This window comes from Notolabrus celidotus, chromosome 2 (assembly GCF_009762535.1).
Source record: "Notolabrus celidotus isolate fNotCel1 chromosome 2, fNotCel1.pri, whole genome shotgun sequence".
Lineage (NCBI taxonomy): Eukaryota > Metazoa > Chordata > Actinopteri > Labriformes > Labridae > Notolabrus > Notolabrus celidotus.
In genome coordinates this window covers 33,749,428-33,771,143 of record NC_048273.1, presented here as the reverse complement: position 1 = coordinate 33,771,143, position 21,716 = coordinate 33,749,428, and the positions used below count along the sequence as shown (strand labels likewise).

Sequence of the window (21,716 nt, the reverse complement as noted above, 5' to 3'; positions counted from 1 at the left end):
AGAATTAGCACATATTAGTACAGTGCATTGTTAGACAGACATCCAGGACTCACAGATTAATACTTAGATCGTTAAATTAGATACAATACCTAAAATGTATTTTATATTACTCTCTCTTTCTCGCCTTGCAAAATGCTTTGAGATGACGTTGAGCAGCGTGAGCTGTCAGCTGATTTCTTCCTACAGCAAATGTGTGTTTTCTTTATCAACTTACTTTAAAAATCTACAAAGCGTACAGTACTTATCAACACTCCAATGTGCAGAGTTAACTCTCTATAGAAAATATTGTTGGTGATTTAAACAGAAAAAAAAAAAACGGACTCAAACTTTTAGCGTTTGAAATAGGTTTGGTTTTTTTTTAGAAAGATGGGATTGATGATGGGATTTACTATGAAGACGATTGTTTTACTCAAGCGAGCCGGATACGGCCCTGGTGGTGAAGCTTTCAGCAGTGTGTCTGCCCCCTGGTGGCTGGCTGCAGTATAGGTCAATAAATCAGCAGTCAAACTTTAAAAATAAATACACATCGTAAGAATGTCTCTAACATCTGTATGCTGTGGTGATATGTAGTTTTTTCGACTGTTTTGTGTTCAAGGCCTCTTTTTTCTGAAAAGTTTCTTTTTCGTTAGTTATTAGAGTTTAAAAAACAGGGGTTTTTTTTCTGGGTTTCCTTTGATTCACAGCCGCCGTAGAGGGAAACTTCAAAGGACACACAGCGTCTTATGACGCTACGCTGTAGGGTGGAGCTCGTTACAGTGGCTTCACAGGCTCTGGCTGCACAATGGCTGTGCCCAGGAGCGGGATTTTTTGGCGTCAGAACCGTACAACGGGAAGAGGCGGAGCAACGCTGTCCATTTTTATTTACAGTCTATGGTTTTAATCCTGATTATTGTTTTGAATGAATGGCCAGTGTATGTGTGTTTGTGTGTGTGTGTGTGTGTGCGCGTGTATGGCAGCTGACCATTTAAGAACAGAGAACATTCATTCACATGAGATCAAAACCTGTCGGCACGTCTGGAGTTATTAATAATTAATGTAACACTCCTGTTTGCCTTGTGTGGAATTGCGCACATACATACATACAGAGACAGTACCAGGCTGGGGTCAGCGCAGCTTGTTTTGAGAGCAGTCACATGTTGTCGTTTTTTATAGCAATCTTAAGGTCTGCAGTTTTCCCCCATGAATATAAAGAATTACTTTTATTAAAGCCTCTAAAAGTTTCATATCACGGATATATACGTTTGTAGCTGGAGTTCAGATGTCAAACCCACGCTGCTGACTGCTGCAGTGACTTTCATCCAGACGTGATTTTTCTGACTCCTGCAATGCCTCTTTTCAGACTGTCAAACAACATAGTTGTATGTTTCTACCTCCGTTGCTATGGTGTCGATTTCCAGCTAAGACATGTTTCCTGTTTTTTTGCCGTAGAGCGGGCCTCCATAATGAAATTCTGTGGCCAATCCCGGCTTACCTGTGAATAATTAGGGGCGTGATATTTAAATAATTTTTTTCAGCCGCTACATTTATCAAGACCCGATCATTCATACCCTGGGATACCCACGTGTGTCCTGTCATAACACCAATTCTGCGCTCAGATCTGCACCTGTTTCACACACGATTGATAAATGAGGCCCAGTGTCTTTAAAATTGCTCTTGCCTGTATTTCTTTTTATAACAAGTAGCCCCTGTGTGGGGAATGTGCTGCATAAACATATTTCCCTTGCCTCTTTTCAACATCTAGGAGATGGGAGGGGTGTGAAAGTGGAAGTTATTTTTCTAAAATCCTGAACTGCCTGCAGCTGCCACCAAGACTTAACAAATATTGTATCATGATACCCAAGCCATCTACTGAATTTCCCCTCAGGGGATCAATAAAGTATTATCTACCTTAAATCTAATAATGAAAGCCTTGAATCTTATAAATCTTTGTCATCTATCAGCACTGATGTGGAGAGTGTAAAAGGCAGATGACTATGCCTGTTAGGGTAAGACACTGGAGCAGCATCTATCTGCTGATAACAAATTTAAACAAATAGTGTATTGTATAGATGGAAGTGAGTGTGAGGTTGTGGAGATAAGCAGAGATGGGAGGACTGTGGATTGAGGCGGATGCATAATGACAGCTAAAGAGCTTTTCTGTGGGCATTAAGCAGAGAGAGCTTAGTTTGCTGTATAAGAGCAGGATCAGCACTCATACAACCAGCAGAGAAGGTCTGTCTCGGCTCTGCTCATCTTGTACTCATCGGTCTGTGTATTTTATGCTGACTCTGTCACTCTTACCCACTTCTGATACTGTTATACCATGTTTTCACAATCTATATTACGCTGTGATTGTCACTTAGAACAGAGGCTACGCACCACAAGTGCTGCTCAAACAAATGTGAGTATCATTGAATGTTTTTTTTTTTTTTACATAATTTCATTCACAAAGGTAAACTCTCATACATTCATATCCATGTAGAGTGAAGTATTTCAAGCCTTTTTTTTTCTTTTCATTTAGATTATTTTTGGCTCAAAGCTCTTGAAAATCCGATCTAATATTCTAATATTCCAAATTCTTAGAATATTTACCAAAACCTCCTTAAATATATGGCCATTTTAACTCTCACTACTTGGCCACTTTACCATGAATTACTGCATCAATGCAGCGTGACAGCAATCAGCCTTCCTTTTGACTATTTATAGTAGTTTGGTGCTGCAGGCAGGTGAGAAGTCCTGCTGGAAAAGGAAATTAATGAGAGCCTGTCAGCAGAAGGAAGCATGGAGTTCTTTAAAATATCCTGGTGGATGCTGTGTTGACCTTTGGACTTGATAAAACACTGGACCAACACCTGCAGAGGACATGGTCCCCCAAATCATCACAGACTGCAGGAACTTCACACACAGCACAATTTCACACAAGGCTTTGGTCATCCCTGTGCCTTGTGCATCTTTTCCTACCACACTTTTCCTCCTTTTTCAGTCAACGTCTCATTCATAAGCTTCCATACAGCACTCTGTGCAGAGTTGGCCTTTTCACCCGACCGTCTGCAGCTTACCCTCCTTCTGAAGAGTGTTGATGATTGTCTTCTGGACAACTGTCATGCCAGCAGACTTTCCTTTTATTATGGATCAGTGCACTTCACTAGACTGAGAGGTATCTGATATTTATACTTTTTAATTAGTGATTCAGATCTCTATTAAAAACTCACCTTTTTAAATTAGCTTTTAATTTGTGTTTGTACTTTTGTTTTGTTTGATTTGTGTTTCTTGCTTATATTGATTTTATTTTAACAATTGTACAGTGTCTTTGAGTTTTTTAAAAACACTATATAAATAAAATGTATTATTATTAATAATAATAATAAGATTATTATTAATAATAACTTAAACTGCAACTTAGACATTTCATTATTTTGAGATTTGCTTTACTTATAATTTTTAATATGCAGGCCATACTTATCAAATCAATAACAATTAACTCAACTTTATTTATATAGAACTTTTCATACATAAAAACATGCAGCCTAAAGTGCTTCACAGAATAACAGAGAGAGAGAGAAAACAAAACCGATGGTAAAATTATAAAAGGCATGATTATAAATAAAATAAAGTCAACACAGTAAAATTAATAAAATAAGAAAGAGTGGAAAGAAAAGTTTAAAATAAGGTAGTGTTAACAAGATCAGAAGAATACAAGAAATAAATAGATAAATAAAGAATTAAATAAGACAAATAAATGTTAAAATAATTATTTTAAATAATAATGATTAAAATGATAATTAGGGTTAATAATAATAAATTACTCCAAATTAAAAGCTAGATTAAAAAGGTAAGTCTTGAGTTTTCTTTTAAAAACACCCAGAGAGCTCGCCGTTTTGATGTCCAGAGGCAAAGAGTTGCACAGCTTAGGGGCAAAAACCTGTTGTAAAATATTAAACTTTTCAATGATATTCAAATTTTTCCAACTAGACCTGTGTAATCACAGGTTTACTTAAAATAATAAAGAAAGTGTCTCAGTACCACAGGAATGCTAGAATGTTGGCCCACTTCCTAACATGAACCTAAAAAATATTACCTTTAAAGTTAGCTTGTACCTTATCTGAGATCTCAGTCATTGTGACTACTGGTGACAATGAAAAGATAATTATGATTGTCACACTTTGTCAATAAGTAGTACACCAAAACCTGTACAGAAAATCAACCTGTCTCAGCAAGCTCTATCTAAATACTGCAAATATCACCCGCCATTCATTACTGCACACACAAGAAAAAAATGAGGCTGTGCATATATATATTTTGGGGCTTTTTTTGCCTTTATTTCATAGGATAGCTGAAGAGAGACAGGAAATGTGGGGAGCAGAGAGGGGGGAAGACATGCAGTTGGTCGCGGCCGGGAGTCAAACTGGCGACCTCTGCAACAAGGACTGTGACCTCTGTATGTGTGGTGCATAGACCGCTAGGCCACCAGCACCTCCGCTGTGCAAAAATGTAATTGAACAATGATGCAGTGAATCGCACAAAATGTTTTGGTCTTTTTAAGGAAGAGTGAGATTTTGTTATTTACTCTTCCTGGCTTTGAAAATCTGTTATTTCCAGTAAGACAGCAGATTTCTGCAGAGGTCAGAACACTAATACTGATGCTGCTGCTTATGTAATCTGTGTTACAACCCTTTGACAGACTCAATCCTTCCCATACTGCACTGCAAAGACCACAAGCGGTACAGGGACACGCAGGAAGTAAACACACAGCTGCAGTGCATGTTGTGGTGCATGCTTTCAATTCAATAGTGCTTTGGTAACATCTCTCTCTGAATAGTAATGATTTCGTAAACAAGAAAATAACTACTAACCTGCAGCTACTTCCAGTTGCAATGTGCTCCGTCGTACAATATGAAGCAAATTAGCAAAAAAAAAAAAAGGCTCTGCAAAACTACAAAAAAGCAAAACTAAATAAACAAACAAACAAAGAGTTCATTATAAAAAGGCCTGATTATAACTACTTTTAATACAACCCTGTAATGTTATTCAATAAGACAGCCTTTGGATTTGACCCCAGTGCAGACTGAAGGTTGAACAAAATCAATAATGAACAGTCCCTCTCATGGCAGATTGACAGACTGACACTGCCATCAGAGTGAGGGGTGAGTGCAACATTTCAGCTGTTCATCAGAAGAATCAAATCTGCCCTTTTCTGAATCAACAAGTCTTGTTGTGAGTAAGTATATGTCTCTATTTCTCACTTGATTTGTTGCCTTTGATGACATTTGGCTTTTTAGTCTCCTCCTTGAATGTAAATTAAGGACTCATTTTTATTATATATTTTCTTAAAGCTTGATCACCCCAAAACCAGCCCTCTGTAGGTACAGAACACAGCCTGTTAAGTGAAGAGTTATTAATGTTTAATCTATTCATATGTATCAATCAGAATGTAGAGTAGATCACATACTGCTTCTTATTTTTCTTTGTAGTGTCCGTCTCTATGACATTTACAAAGCCAAGACATTTTCAACATCAGTTTATGGCCTCATTTGGGTAACAACTTTAGCAACAACTCAGGCAGAAAACACAGTCTGTGTGAAAGGCGGTGGACTGAGGAGAGAGGTGTCTGCAGGCATTTCCACCCTCGTTCATAAATGGTCAATTTTGGCTTAATGGCCAAAACACCAAACTCAAGGGTTCAGTGGAGTAGCCCCACACAGTGGACATCGTAGTATCTTTGTCCACTCCATCGGAAGCCTGTTAGAAGTCAGTCTCAACTTGATGCTCTGAGTAACTCCCTCTGTTTTCTCACTTTCCTCCAAAGTTGCCTCCTTTCCTCAACAATGTTGATGAATCATGATTGCATGCATTTTTCACTGAGATCGTGTTTCTCAACCCGAGTAAACAGAGTAAACTCTTCAAGCTGACAGCACATGAGGGCATTGCAATTATCAGCACAATTGGACCAGGTCAGCAAAATAATGAGAAATGCAGTGGCCAAATGAAAGAGGCTAATTGTGAATGTCACAGCTCCTCTAGAGTGCTGCCAATATCTCACTGCTGCCACTGATGCAAATTGTGAAATGTGGAAAAGAGCACAGAATAAAAGCAGATTGGACCTTGATTCAATATAATGCTAAACCACATTTGAAAAACAAAATGTCCAAGGCTACACAAGGATTATGATAACCTGAACTTATTTTTTTATTATTTTTACATGATGAAATATGATCTCTGCTGCCACTTGACCATAAAAGAAAGATGCTTCTTTGGGGTGTTGACTTCACCATGCCTGAAGCGGATGTGAGATTGAAGTGTTGCTTATTTAATGAAAGGAAGTCGGAGCTTTTTGCAAAATGTGCAGATCTTTTTTTTCTTTATCCTCTGCTGCCACTTGGAACATGCTAAAAGCACAAGATGTGAGAAGCCTTCATATAGCAACGTTTATCCGTCTAAATGAAAGTGTGGTGCAGCATCTCCTCAGTTATGGTTCTACTTATGTATAAAACTACAAAATGACATGTAGCCGCATTAAATGTCGTCCCCACAACACAAACATTAACAACGCTAACGAGATAGACAATTTTCGAAAACATAAACAAGATTAACAAATGAGGCATTGAACATTCAACAAAGCATGGTGCAATGCAGCGAGGCGTGGTATTGCGTGGCAGCAATACAATAGCAATCAAAGCCTGCAGTTGAAGGCTGGTCACATGTGGCTGAATTATTTCAGATAAATTAGCTTTAGCTGTTGGCTGACAGGGTTGTGATCATTTAAACACCTGCATGAGGTGAATACCTATGCTCTGGTCTTGTGGGAAGCTAAGTAGATTTTATTTGTCTGTTCTTAAAGCTCCTGTGAGAAGTTTTTTAGTTTGTGTCGGTTGTGTGGACAAAGTGGTGCGTCTAATCTTATTGCTGCTTTTTTAAAGTTTACTCACCGTTTTCACAAAAATTCTCATCTTGCTTTCTTTTGACAGTCAACGGTATCACTCACTAAAAATCTTTGCCATGAAAAATCTGTTTCAGTAGCTCGATCTGACACTTACTCTGTGCCAGCAGTTTCAGGCATTGAAATTACAATGTAGAGATGATCAGACTTATTACTTATAGTGTTGTTTGCATTAGTAAATCATATATATAGAGGCATCAATATTCAATTAAGTCTGTTTCACAACCAACAAAAAGCTCCTCACAGGTGCTTTAAAGTTCCTGTGAGGAGTCTGGAATCTGGCTGCCCCAGTGGACAAAGTGGTTTCTCTCATTGCCTTGCTGAAATTGTCCAGCGCATGTTCAGAAATTTACCTAACAATAAAAAAGTATAAGACAATAAAACTTAATGTGCTGTCTTCCAACAGTCAGACGTATCACTTGTTGAACGTTTATACCTTTGAAAATGAAAACAAAGTCTGTTTCTGCAGGGCGCTGTTAATCAGCACATCTGACAGCATAGAAATAGCAGAACTTCTTAATGATGGTTTTATGTTCCTTTTTATGCTATAATGAGGCATCAGCATTACATTCAGTCCTTTCATAGTCTGCCAAAAGTGCTTCAAAGGAGCTTTGATATCAGCTACCTATACCTCTCCTGCCTCTTTTCAATGATGAAAAGTTACATTTAAAAGAACATGGAGAACTTGGTTTGCTACCTCTCATTGACAATCTTATAGAAAGTTTCCAATTGATACAGGGGAGAATATTCATCATTGGTCTTTTAGAACATTAGAAAAATTATTTTCTACCATTACCACTTTCAGACTGCCTCGAGTGCAGGATGTAATGATCAAGAGATGGCCTCCTGTCCCATCAAGCCTTTGTCATATTGACAGGATCAGGTGAAACAGACTTGAAGGCTTAAAAAAAATTATTGTGAGTACTGAAGGACAAAATGAAAATACTTTTCAGAGAACAAAATCTTACATCATTGATGAGCTCTCATGTCAAAATCTTAGGAAACAGTGTGTAGATGTACTATTACAAAATAATAATATCACCCAGTGATCTTCCAACTATCATTATTCAAGCATATTATAACAATTATTCTGATTTTCTCAAAGGAGAACTCTTTGATGTCAGAAAATAATCCTGATTAAGTCATTAGAAGCACTGTGAAGACTTGGAGGCTACCAATGCAAATGCATATAGCAGGGTCTTGATAAATATCTTAAGATAATGAGCTATTGAAAGAAGATGCTTTTGATAAATATAAACAAAATTTAGATTTTTTTTCTCTCTTTCATAGGAATAAGGAGTCACATTATATTTATGATGTTGGATTAAAATGTACCTTTTCTGGAGCCGTTTCTCACAGAGCTCTGGTGATTATTTGTATTTTTATTAAACTTGTGTATGACTCATATGGGCATTTAAGGAAACTGCCAAGTACTGTGCTGATCTGTCTTGCTATATGCCTCAAGTGTAGTTAGACACATACATGTTGTCAAGTAATGATACATTCACTGCTGTAACTATTTCATTTATAGTTTCTGCAGGGTAACATTTCACTTTACAAGCCCCTGTTGGGTGTAAAGGTGACCCCCTACCATCTGAATGTAATTATGTTCTTGAACTTGTGAAATTATTAGTGCAAATAAAATGTAAAAGAATACATTATTCGAAGTTATGGCTTTGTGATAAAATATAATGTTGTGGTATAGCTCAAGGCCTGTATGTACGTCCAGCCATTAGAGATGAAAACTGGCTGTTTGTACTAATGGTGAAAAAAAAAACGATTAGCAGTATGCATGAGCCAGGTTAACGCCCGAACAAAGCATTACATTTAATGGAGGTAGACCACCATTACAGTTGCTAACGGCAGGATTACTGTACCTGTTAGGCTGTTTAAAGGATGGAGGACATCGTGCTCAATATGCGTTACCGTGACGTTTTGCCCCGGCCTCGCTTTCATGGTGCAACAAGTTAATTGGCCAATTATTTGCAGTCGTTCATGCGGCTCACGCTACGGCCAAATGGGCCGTTCCATAACGGTAGGTTAAGACTAATGGTCCCATTTGTGTAATGGCTGGACGTGCATACGGACCCAGGTGTCCACATATCCCTGTCTTGCGTCTCTCCTGCAGACAGAGCTTGTACAGAGATGCAAAGATACCATGTAAGAAAATAAAAATGATGACATGTTTTTAGAGTGACAAGATGTCTCTTTTTCTCTTCAGTGTCAAAAGAAGTCACATCTGTTTCTAATGAGGCCTGCTGATGATCACAGCAGGATCAGCTGTTAGTCAGCTTAAACAGCTGTGTGTGTCTGCATACATTGGCACTGTGCTAATAGGAATAAAGACTGGCAGTTATCAGAAGCAGAGCAGCAGTGCTTTCTCTCTGCAACCTCTTACCTATTTAGAACCTACACATGTAGCCTGCGGCCTGGTTTACACTGTGTTGAATTGATGGAGATATAAACCCAAAGGAAAGGGCTGCCTGATGGGAAGGTGACAGGTAACTATAGTGTGAATTGAATTACTTTTTATATGTAGGACTCTTTCAAGTAGCCGATTCATGTGTTTCTCTGGAGGTCTGCAGCAGTCAATATATAGTTTAGCTTCTGCGTAGAAACTCTAGCCAGTTTAGTGGCAAGTAACTGATACAACTCTATTTAAAGAGCCCAAACTATTCCTTCAAAGGATGATCCTACCTGGTGATTTGTTTAAGTTGTTGTATTTCAAAGTATTTCAGTTCTTCATCTTTAGCCTTTTGATGGGAGCAAAAGGACAAAAACAAGTTCTTTAAAAGCTGAAAGTGATTGACTATTGACATTTTCCCAAAGGTTGCACTGCTCTCTATCTTTATCAGCTACAGTTGACTGTCACTCAAGTCTGTCTACCCATGACCCTCGAACAAAGAAAGCTCTGTGGCTCTATAATCATCTGCAAACATAAAGGTCTGTGCCTTCTGGGTACTTCGTCAGGCATTGCCCTGACAGGCACTCTCATTGATGCACACTGAGAATAAGCATTTACTTGATTGGATTGTAATCCTCCATTGTGGGAGTAGAGGCGTTACGGCTATATTTAGGCCTATTTGAGAATATGACAGAGCTTAAGTCAGGTGGATGATGGACAAAAAGGCTGCATTTTGTTTAGGGAGATGTGTATAGTGCAATGTACTCAAGCTGTGACATATGATTGCTTTTAGGATATAATTTTGTTTTAGCCTGAAGACACACTGGTGTTTTCTACAAATCTTTCAATATATAACACCCCTCACTACATACACACATCCTTCACTGCAACAAAGAAACACAAATTAGTGCCAATTTCAGATTCTGTGTTGCTAATCCAAAGGTCAGGGGAATGAATCAGGGGAGATTGCGCACCATCTGCAGCAGCAGCTTGAAAAGGTTTTAGAACATGTCAGAGTTGCTCTTCATGGAAACAGACACTAAACTAGCGGAGAGAAAATATTTAAATTTCTGGATTTTTTGTCAGAAACTGTAACAATACTCAAAAAAGTGTTAGAGTTTGAAGAATATGATATAAATGGCAAAAACAGTCATACGATTAAAAGTTTTTCAATTCGGAGCAATTTTTTATTTGTGTGTTAAAAAAGCCCCCCTCCCCTACTTTGAGGTCTTTTGACTTGTTGAGCAGACTCACTTTAATACTGATGCCTCTGCAAAAGCAAACCAGACCACAAACCAGAAGACTGAATGCTGCAAATGGATTCTTTCATTCCTTGCACCACCGGCATCCGGGCTCGTCCCCATAAGGAATGTATGGTACTCAGACTTGCGAAGCCGCTATTTACACTGTACATCAACCAGGTAAAAGAAGGTGAAGGAAATGTTTTGCCCTCCAAGAAATTGAATGAATATATCTAAAGGTCAGAACAGGATTTCAAGAGATTGAGTCAGGAAGCGGACAGAAAGAAGAGGAAAACAGCCTTGATTCTTAATTGTTAAATGTGTTCTGTCAAGGAAGTCATTTTGGACATTACTGTAATATAACAGGCTTTAATTTGACATCCATGTATTCCTATCAAGTCTCATTCTCTATCCTGCTCTTGGCTGATAAAAACAGACACATCGTTATGTGAGACTTCAAAAAACTTGTTTAAAAAGTTTGCTACTAAATCTGCCTACACAGAATGTGAACGGTAGTAAACTCACAATTCTCAGTGGTCAAGCCGTAACTGTTAATCTTTCACTGCCACAAACACACATGCAATGAATCCTTCAAACAGCTGTTAAAAAAAAATTAGCATCAAAAAGTTGTCTCCATTTGACTCCTTCTTTGAGTCTTTTAAGGCATCCAGATCCAGATCTCAAAGACACCAGGCCTGCTTCTTGTGATCTAAAATCGGCAGAGTCAACCCAAAATAAAAGTTCCTGTTGCCTGTAGGGCTGCATATCGCCCATGCACCTGCGAGGGATGAGTTCCATTTCAAAGAATACTTACAAACCCTTGTGAACACAAAAACTGTTTTGGCTCATGGGGATCGTTTCTTCTGTTGACACTGACCATTAAGACAAACCCTTCCTGCATCAAAATGATAGAGTGATAATGGGGCCAGAGTGGTCTGATAATAAGATAAGAGTAGAGCTTAACAAGTTACTCATAATAGTACAAAACTTGATAGTATTTCTTTTATGAAGCTGCCATTGAGAGAAAGCTGCACATAGTTGATTTTTTTTTTCCATACGAGTTTGTAACTTTGAAAGATGCTCACTTGATTTATTTAATCAGACTGCCAAAGTGTCTTATTAATCCAGATACACTTTGGAAGGCAGAAATAGGACAGGCAGTTTTGTCCATCGGCAGAATGATACACAATCCAATCCAATTCAATTCAAAAAACTGTATTTGACACTTAAATATAAGGATTGTAATAAGAAAGAAAATAGTTATACAAAAAACACAAATTTTACAGGCGACAGTATACCGCATATACACATATATACACATACACAAACACACACATGTACACACGCGCGCACACACACACGTGCGCACACAAACATACACACACACACGATCTACCAATGTGTAAAGAGACCCATGACTTCAGGTTTTTAGTTCTTACCACAAGTCTTATTCAATAATACTTTACTCTACTGACACCATACATTTGTCATTGTCAAAAACAACTCTTATTTGTACCAGTTAGAATTATTTGTTGCAGCAGCTAAGCACGGCATCTATAGGCTTTAACCCCACCCTTGTAGATTTACTTCTACATGCAGGCATTTGAAAAGTGATGTAGGAATATCTTAGCCCTCTTCTCGACAGCGCCTGCAGGTGAGTGCTGGTGAAGTTGTGGGGCTTAAACTATGTACTGTACTGATAGTACTGGTGCAGAGCAGAGAGAGAGAGAGACAGGAAAACATTGCAGCTTAAATTGACCATCAAATTGAGAGGACACATTTGTCTGTGGATATGGAGAATGATTGAATTAGTGCAGCTGGAGTGACCTGCCTGAGCTGGCTTGCAGGGTTAGCTTCATTTGGCCTCATGGCATGGCTTTGTGATGGCTGGTCCACCAATTAACAAACTGTATCACTGAGGGGAATGTTAGCCAGCAGGGATTTGCATATTTCAAATATGTTACAAATCCCAGAGAAATAAACTGCTGTTTTATTCTTGTCAGGGGAACTCTATTGTTGCCTGTAATTGCAGATTGATTCTGGGAGATTGCACTGTAATACAATGCACCAATAACATACTGGTGTGATTTGGAAATAGAAAAGTCTTCTGCACAGCTAGCCTTTTGTTTTTGCTTCAGGAAAGGAAAAAGTAAACACATTCCAATCTTATATTCCCAACCCACTGACATAATAAATCTCAATTCAGGGCGCTCTACTCAATTTTAATTAACTGTCTTTACAACAAAAGATACTCTTCCCTCCTCCTGAAAAAAAAATATACTGGTTAAAATTATCTTTATGTCCCAATGGCAATCAATACATAATGTGTTCTTTAAAAAAGAGTGGAAAAAAAGTTTCTATCTACAGCTGGAGTAAACCTGGGAAAACACCAACCAATCCCTGCCATCAGGAGCCAAATGATGAAACCAATCAAATCCTGTCCTGCCGTTCTGCCTCCCTCCTGCAAAGCGTACATTTCATGTTTGTTTGTGCTTTTAACTTTCACTATGAGAATGTTTTGGTGTTTTCTTACCGCTGAGTGAGACATGAGTTAACATAGTGCAAAACACAAACAATGTGAAGAGGACCGCTTTTCAATCAGTCACCATCATATGGTCGTGAATCAGTGGCACTTGTGCATGTGACAGAGTCCTGATGAAATGCTACATTCAAATTCATTTTTGTTTTCCATGACTACCAACCCTGGCTTTAAACTCGATGCCAAGTTATGGTCTTAACTTGACTTAAATCCACTTGGACATTTTTAACCTGAAACAGTCTCATAGAGTCAGTTGGAGACATTTTACAAATAATACTACTTTCTGTCTTTAAAGCTTCTGTGAGGAACTTTTGGCCTGTGGGGATTTTGGTGCCTCCTGTGGACAGAGCGGTGCCTCTGACATATTCAGTGGTTTTGTTCTGTCCAAGTGCACGTAGCACTTTCTGAGAAAATGTCTCATCCTGCTCTCTTTAAGTTAATTGTTTCACTCATTGTGAGTCTTTGCAGTGGAAAGTTGATGTTGTTGTTGTCTGTCTCTGTCCACCTCTTTCCTCATAGCCCAACACAGTGAAGACTTAAAGTTTCTATAATGAACTTTAAGTTTCTGTTGATGGCTGGTACTTTTAATCATTCCACTGATTTTCCCCATAGTTGTAAAAGTTGTTTTTTCCAATAAAAAATGTAATTGTCCTTTTTTTGACAATCAAATTGAATGCCACTCATCAAGAAATGATTGAGGGATGACTGTCTTGGTAGCATGTAATTTATCACTTCTAAAGCCTGATTTATACGTCTGCGTCGAATCGACGGCGTAGCCTACACTGGAGGTCTACGTAGCGCCCGTACCTCCGCAGAGGCCTACACATGTAGCTGACGTGCACCTCCTCCAAAATGTATATGCGTCAAATTGATGCGGACTGCAAGCCCTGTGATTGGTCCTCTCTGCAGAGTTGTATTACCCGCATTTACAGCACTTCCGGGATCCCCGTTCATCGGCCCCACATCGGCAGTGTATTTCATCTCCTCTCTATTCTTCATGTAATCATGTCTGTATGATAAACAGTAACATGTATCAGTTGTAGATTAACATAACACGCTCTGAATCGCTGCGGAAAAGTAAACAGAGATCGTAGCGGGACCGGGAACAGACAATCTGAGTATCGGAGAGACCACACTGCCCTCAAGCATTTCGGCGGAGAATTGCTGCATGACACGGACACATCGACGCACAAGTATGTGGTTCTCATGTCTGCGCACCACTGCTCCTTAGGGGCGAGGCAGGAGTATAAACCAGCCTTAACACCTACCCTGTGGCAATGATGGTCTTATTTGCTTTTGCAGCACACAAAGAGGTAACTGTTCATTTCAGTCCATTCAAAACCAGCTAAAACTCCTCACGGGAGTTTTAAGTGGTTAAACTTGTACTATGAGAAAGGCAAGGATAAAGCAGAGGGTAACAACTTGCTGCTGCACTGAAGGGTAATGAGCACTGTTTCATCATATTTTGCAGTCCTTCCTTGATTATGTTTCTTTTCATCTTTTTCACCTTCTGCATAAAAGTTTATGCCACTCTGTTATCAGTGTTAGAATGCATGTATTTTCTCTTTTCTATGGGACTGATGAGACCAGGCTATGGAGGTTTTGTTTGTCTACGAAAGAGAACATTAATTACTTTCTATTGTCGTTGTTTCTATGGCGGAAACATGTAATTTGAATAAAATTATTTGCCACCACAACTAAAAAGGGTGACCATCGAGGATGAGCACAGCAATGCTGCAAAAAGCCCAAACTGAATAGATTTACCCCCAACCCACAGCAAACACATTAATGATGCAAATCCAAAACACAAACCTAGAGATACAATGAAACCGAAAAATGCAGCACTTCCAGTCATTACATCCAAAGAGACAGACAGAGCTTTTAGGCAGTAAGCACTGCTGCAGGGTGTCGCTGCTGGGAGGCAGTTCACTGAATAAGCCTTGCAGAAAATTTCCTTTAACTAGCACACACACTTAGATTTCAGGGTGGTTCAAGTTGTGCAGCCTTGGGGCAGGAGGGTAACGAATGCCTGAAGGCCACAAGAGAATCACGTTGAGGTGGAAATACAGATATTTCTGTTGCATTTATTTCCTGACATTTTATGAGTTTACTGTGAATTTTCATTTGCAGTGAATTTGATAAAACTGTTTTCATGACAAGCTTTCTGTCACTTATTTATTCACCTGAAGGACACTTGTGTATTTGTTATGGTTTTCGGGGTTTTTTTAGGTTACTTTGTTTCTGAGTCATAAACTTGTTTCTCAGAATCCATTTTTTTCAGGCTGTTGCAGTGTTGTGGCTGTTGTTGGACACATTTTCATGAGACAAATCTGTATTAAAAAACCCAATTACTTGAAGAACACTAACATGCAAATATCGAAAAGCCACAGAAGTAAGCGTCGATGAGTGGTCAAGTTTGGGAATTATGTAGAAAAGCAGGAGGAATAATGACGACATTCCCTTGTGATGCCACATAGATGTCTGAGCTTTCTCCCCAGTCTCCATCTTGTACCTACACACGTCACAGGGAGGAGACAGACTGACCTGCTCTGAGAGACGTCGTGTCCTCAGGAAGAATCCCAAAAGACACCCAATGATCACGGCCAGCACCGACATGATGAGGAGCCCATTCTGTTTGCAGACGTTCTTCACCCTCACCCACACTGCATCCAAAGCCACGGCCATCGTGAGTCACCTGTCCTTCGTCCTACCAGCAACCCATAAATGTACCCAACCCGAAGCCTCAAATCCAGGTATGAGGCGGAAAACAAAAGCCAAAAGGAGTAGATGAAGAAAAACTCCAGGGCTGGATGGGATGCTGTATAAAATATGAAATCCACGGCAGCGTTTTAAAGCTCCTGCAGGCTCAGCATCCCCCTCGTCCTCTCGCTGCGGCAATCTGCACTAAGCTAAGAAGATCCTCTCACTTTCCAGGCCCTCCCATCCTGCTCCACCCATCGGCCGCCCCTTGTGTGCTGACCCACCGCAAGGGGGGGTGGAACAGCTGGCAACCGCGTGCCCGGAGGTTAAACATCAACAATCCTGTTAGTGCACCAAAGTATCAACCCGTATGTTGTCTTTGTGTTTCATATACTTCCCTTGTCCTGCGGATCACAAATGGCCTTCGCTCACCCCCTAAAATAAAGCAGCTTATTTGAATTTTAAAACCCAAATCTTTTTTGCATGGAAAAACAATCTGTCATTTATCACAACTTTAATCTGGGTTGTCTGTGCAGAAATACTGTATATTATCATTGGACACCATTGGATTGTGTTCCAACACGTGCCATAGTTTTAAAGTGTTGATGTCAGAGAATGTGTTAGTGTTTCATATTGTGCAAATAATGCACAACTGCAAGAACTTTAGGAGAGCAAACAATGTGATCCAAAGCCATGTCAGGGAACAATGCGTACGTAAAGCATTATGTTCTGTATTACAGTAACAGCATTTCCATTTGTAACCTCTTAAATCATGTTGTACTAGTTACTGAAGGTACATTTGCTAATAATTGTCTTAGTCCAAACAGAATCATTTAATCAAAGGTAATGCAGAGGTGTAGCCTCTTATGTCACGACACAAATTAAACCAATTAGTAGCTCACTTGCTTTCATAACTGGCGCCATTCACATGTATGTGAATACCCAAAGAAGAGAGGCAGGTGATGCTATTTGGGACTGTGGAAACTAGCTAGTACAATTGATAGCTAGAATCAAGTGCCCTCAGGCAGGAGGCTGCGGAGCATCAAGAGCAGAACCACCAGCATGAGGAACAGCTTATTTCCTGAGGCTGTAAGACTGCTGAACTCTGGTGGTGCTCTGTAGTCTCGGCCGCTCCCAGCCATACAGACTCTGACTTGAACAGTACAATAAAACGGACTACCTCAAAACTTGCACACTGTACATTTGCACATTCAATTGCACTATGCACATTATTTATGTTTGTATTTATATTTTTACATTTTTTTCTTTTAATATGTCTTCCCTTAATTGTATGCTCTTTTTTTGGCTTTGGCTTTGAATCCATTTCACAACTTGCCACATAATCCGACTTCTTCCCTTACCTTCCTCCTCGCAAGTGTGTTCTGATAGAAAAATGTTTTATTCAGACCTAAACGTCATTTGTACCAGGCTTTAAACATGTTTATTATTGCTGTAAAGATCGTATTTTTTGAATGGGTGTGTATGTGGTTTCCAGTGTTTCTGCAGCCAGACTCAAGCGAAGGCTCGATGAACAGCAGTTTGTAGCACTTCCGCATTGACTTTGTATCTTAAGACCGGACGTTGCTGCTTGATTTCAGCATATAACTTGCTCCAATCACATAATTCGCACCACCAAATTTGTATCGCCCGTCAAGAACTCGCGTCCCTGCATTGTCGCGGCTTGGCTCAGTTGGTAGAGATAGTTGTCTATCAATCGGAAGGGTTGGCGGTTCAATCCTAGGTCCTGTAGTCCCATGCCAAAGTGTGTATTGGCAAGACTATGAACCCTAAATTGCTTTTGCTGTTGTTCAGTGTTGTGTGAGTGTGTATGAATGGGATTAGCTAATACTAATGGTCCCTTACTATATAGCAGCCTCTAGAAGGCTCTTGATCCCATGGTCGTCATTCAGGCCTGTTGACACAGGTGCGTTGATAATCGTCCTTTATTCATTCACTGTTTGACTTTGACTGGGATGATTCCCTTTGTTTGTATTTTATCCAAGTATAATCCAAGTAATTGAAAAATAATTACTCCTTTAAATGTTGACATTATTATGATACATCAATGCAGGACTTTAGAGATGTTAACTCTTGTGAATGTATGAGCTGTTAATTCAGACGCTCAACCAAACCCAATACCTTCATACCACCATTGGACAAGAATGAGTAAAGTCTACTGAAAACAAAGTCTGATGTTTGACATCCTTTTTCACTTAACTTCAACACTTGAGAGATTCTACATTGACAGGGTGTCTTGCTGGTTCCCTATTTTCAGCACATAGCAATTTTTATGCACTCCTGAAAATGTCTGAAAAACATCCTTAAAATGTGTTACTCACACATGAATCCCCCTCACAGAGTCACCCTGTCAGATGGGATGGGGGTGAGGTGGGAGGGTCAGAAGTCAGGAGATTACATAAAAGGATGCTGCAGTAATTAGCCAGTAATGTTAACAAGATGTAAAAGAAAGCAGTCTGACACTTTGATGACAAGAACACACTGAAGGTCATAAAAGAGTGTGAAACAGCTTTGTAATATCTTCGATGGTGTGGGTGTAAAAGTGTCATCAATTCTGCCTACGCATAACAAATGAGTTTCCCTGACTTTTGTCTGCTGTGTTCTGCAGAGAGTTTTAGCGGCAAAAACCAAACAATCAAAAAAACAAGAAAGAAGGAAAACGTTTTTTTTCTCCAGCCCTTTGAGAAAAAGGTTGAAATGTCTCGTCTCTTGTTGAGAATTAAGTCAGAATTTGATATTCAGTTTCAAGAAAAAAGCAACCCCAACATTCAACCCCACCTACCTCTTAACTTTTAAACTGTTTTCATTCAATTACATTATGTCAGCTTTTACTTCTGCTTTTAACTTATATTTAAATTTGTTCACAGCTTTTATTGAATGCACCCCACCTTGGACAGGAGCTTCACAGCAAAATTAATATTTATAGAAATAAGTGAAATCAATGCAAATGCTCTGACCTTGCATCAGCCTCATCTGCTTCCCTTGAAGGAGGATATAACTCCATGGAGAAAGATTAATAACTTAAGAAACACTCTTTTCTCATCATTGACATTCCAAACACCACGATTAAATAAGACCACGAATATTAAATCTGTGAAGCCGTCTGCAGGAGAGGAAGGCCAAGGACAGATCATGCCAAGTTATGCTGATTTGTTTTAGAACGTGTCCTTTCTTAAGAAAACTTAAAATGAAGTTCCTAAACAAAGTACTTAAAGCAGTCAAAGTTGACTTTCATTTAAAAATGTGCCCGGCTTACTTAAATTTTTTGTAGAATGATGGAGTGTAGAGATTTGTATTTATGGGTTTCTTCTCTAATAATGGGATGGAAAAAGTTTGTGTAAGCAAGAGTTTAAGATAAGTATATATGATTTATTTCCAGAAGTGACTGTAAACTCTGGGAAGGCAAAGTTCCAAGATATCAGAATGTGTATAAGTACCATTGGCAGGGACTAAAATAGGCATTATGGCAGATGTACTTTTCACCCATTAGCATTCACAATGGATGATGGGTGGGGATGGGGTGCGACAGGCAGCAGCTCTACTACTGCTTTTAAGAATGTGGTATGGTTGAAATAGTATTTACACTGAAAGACACAAAATCAACTTGAATCTGCATGAAACTTGACATAAAATTCCATATTCATTTAAAAAGGCGTTAGACCACGTATCATGCAACATACTCGTAATGTAATAAGAACATCTGATTCCATTTCCAGATGTGAATGAACAGTACTTTAAAAAAAGATAACTACTCTTTCAGTTGATCAGGGAGCAAGTCAAGAAGGAACACTGAAAAATCAGTGGACAGCAGAATAGCATAAGAAGTAAAGCGACCGCAATGTGGAGAAGGGAAAGCAGTTAATTTAGTCAATTTTAGTTTTCTGTACTTGAAGAAAAGCACTATCTCAGAGAGGACAGGGTGTCCCCCTTCTTAAACTCTGTGAGTGTTTATTTACAAGGACCGCAGAAGTAAGGAAACTGATTGAGTCCAAAAACAATCAGAATTTAAAGGCCCACATTCCTCTGCTGCATGGTAGGGTATGGCGTGCATGAGGGCTTTACGGTTCAGATGGATTTCATTCAGTAATGTACTGTATGTATAAATGCATTTTGAACAGCTAGAGGGATTAGCACAAATGCATTCAACGTGTAGATCCATAGTAGCCTGGTCTGTCATGAGATCCATGACAATTTCTCATATTTGTTGACACAGCTGTCATCCACGAGGTAACTGTGACAGGATGTGAGGCTGTTGGCACTGGATTAGATGCAACAGGGGGGATTTCAAATTCTAACTCACTTTATTACGCTTAATGAACACAGGGTTTAATAAGCATATAAATGTGATGACAGATAATTCATGTGAGGAAACTAAGGATGCTTTCACCCTGTATTGTTTGATTGAATATGAGTTTGGTAAAAAAAAAAAAAAACACGTTTTTTGCAAGCTAGAATTCATTCATGGAACCATTATTTAGGGAGGAAGGATCTTGAATTGAGATGGAAGGACTGTTGGAGTTTAACAAGAGATATCACAGTCAACGGAAACTTCAATTAATCCAATATAAACATTTTTTTACAGAATTTACTGCACAAGGGATAAAATCAAAAAGTATGACAAAAAGGATTCAGGGAACTGTCTGAAATGCGGACGCACAGATTCACTGATTCACGCATTTTGGAGCTGTATTAAAGTTCAGAAAGTTTGGTATGAAATAGAGCATTGGCTGTCTAAGGTTTGGGGAATGGAAATTAATTTCAATATTTCTATTTGCATCTTTCAAGATGTCTCACAGGTAAGAGTCAGATATCCACAAAACTGGGTTATTAGTTTTCACTCTATTGTATTTAAGAAACTTATTTTTAAACGCTGGAGTAACAAACTGCGATATTATTTGAAATTGGAATAATCATCAGCCTTTGAAATGAACAAAATATTTCATTTTGAAAACTTATGAGGTTAAGTATTATACACACTTAGTTCATACATTTTAGTGAGAGTAGTACAAAATTTGATATGTGACCAAAGATTTAATGTCATTTCGATTTGTTTTTATTTTTTAACAGCTAACATTTATTTAAAGAAGAAAAATTATGAAATTATAGAGGTTGAGCTTGTCGGTGTGAGGACTGAGTTCATGTCTGTATAAGTCCTTTTTTTCTGTACTCTTTGTGGATCTTGTTTTGGATTGTTTGTTTGTTTGTGTTACTTTTAATCTAATTGTCCCCTGTGTTTTATTGTTGTATTGTTTATTTGTTTTGGTGTCATGTGTATAAGGTTGAATCTGAATAAAACAAATTATTGGTAATTATTGGTAATCTGAATAAAACAAATTATACAAAAAACAAAAGAACACGATTTTTAGATGGCCTGACATTATTGTGTTATCTACTCCTGTTATATACTGTGCAATGATTTGCCCAAGTACAGTGTGTACTTCTACTTCTAACCTTCAACTTAACTTCTACCTGTTTAACAATGTAAAATCCTGTAAAACTATGTTTTGTGTATCTAAAGTTGTTGTTTTTTTTCCATTGATGTAGTGCAGGAGACAAAACTTTATGACCCCGAACATTACATCCTCCCCTGAATTTGCAGCACTCCCTCTGACACAGTTGGGTCTGGGTTACTGAGAGGACCATGCTATTCCAGACTCACCTCTGTAGAGTGATGATCTGTAATATTGGTATGGTTCCATGTGTGTGGACTGGACAAACAAGTCAAAGACGAACAAGACAAAAGAAAATGCCAGAGATACAGTTATCGGTAGAGATGAGCTAAACAAAAATGCAATATTTAATTATTAAGTTTACAATTAATACCCCTAACCTTGTGTCTTTTCAAACAGCAAACATCCCTGTAGATATTAAGAATGTATTTGTATGCAGTTTATCATT

General features: G+C 38.7%; 1 protein-coding gene across 1 annotated transcript in view; it reads right to left on the bottom strand.

The window, feature by feature from the left end:
• slc1a7b (solute carrier family 1 member 7b) overlaps window positions 1-15,785 on the bottom strand; it is a 64,784-nt gene extending 48,999 nt beyond the window's left edge. Inside the window, exon 1 of the mRNA XM_034706659.1 lies at window positions 15,645-15,785. Coding sequence (XP_034562550.1) covers window positions 15,645-15,785 — 141 coding nt within the window. The remainder of the gene's footprint in view (window positions 1-15,644) is intronic.
• Between the last annotated feature and the right edge of the window lie 5,931 nt (window positions 15,786-21,716).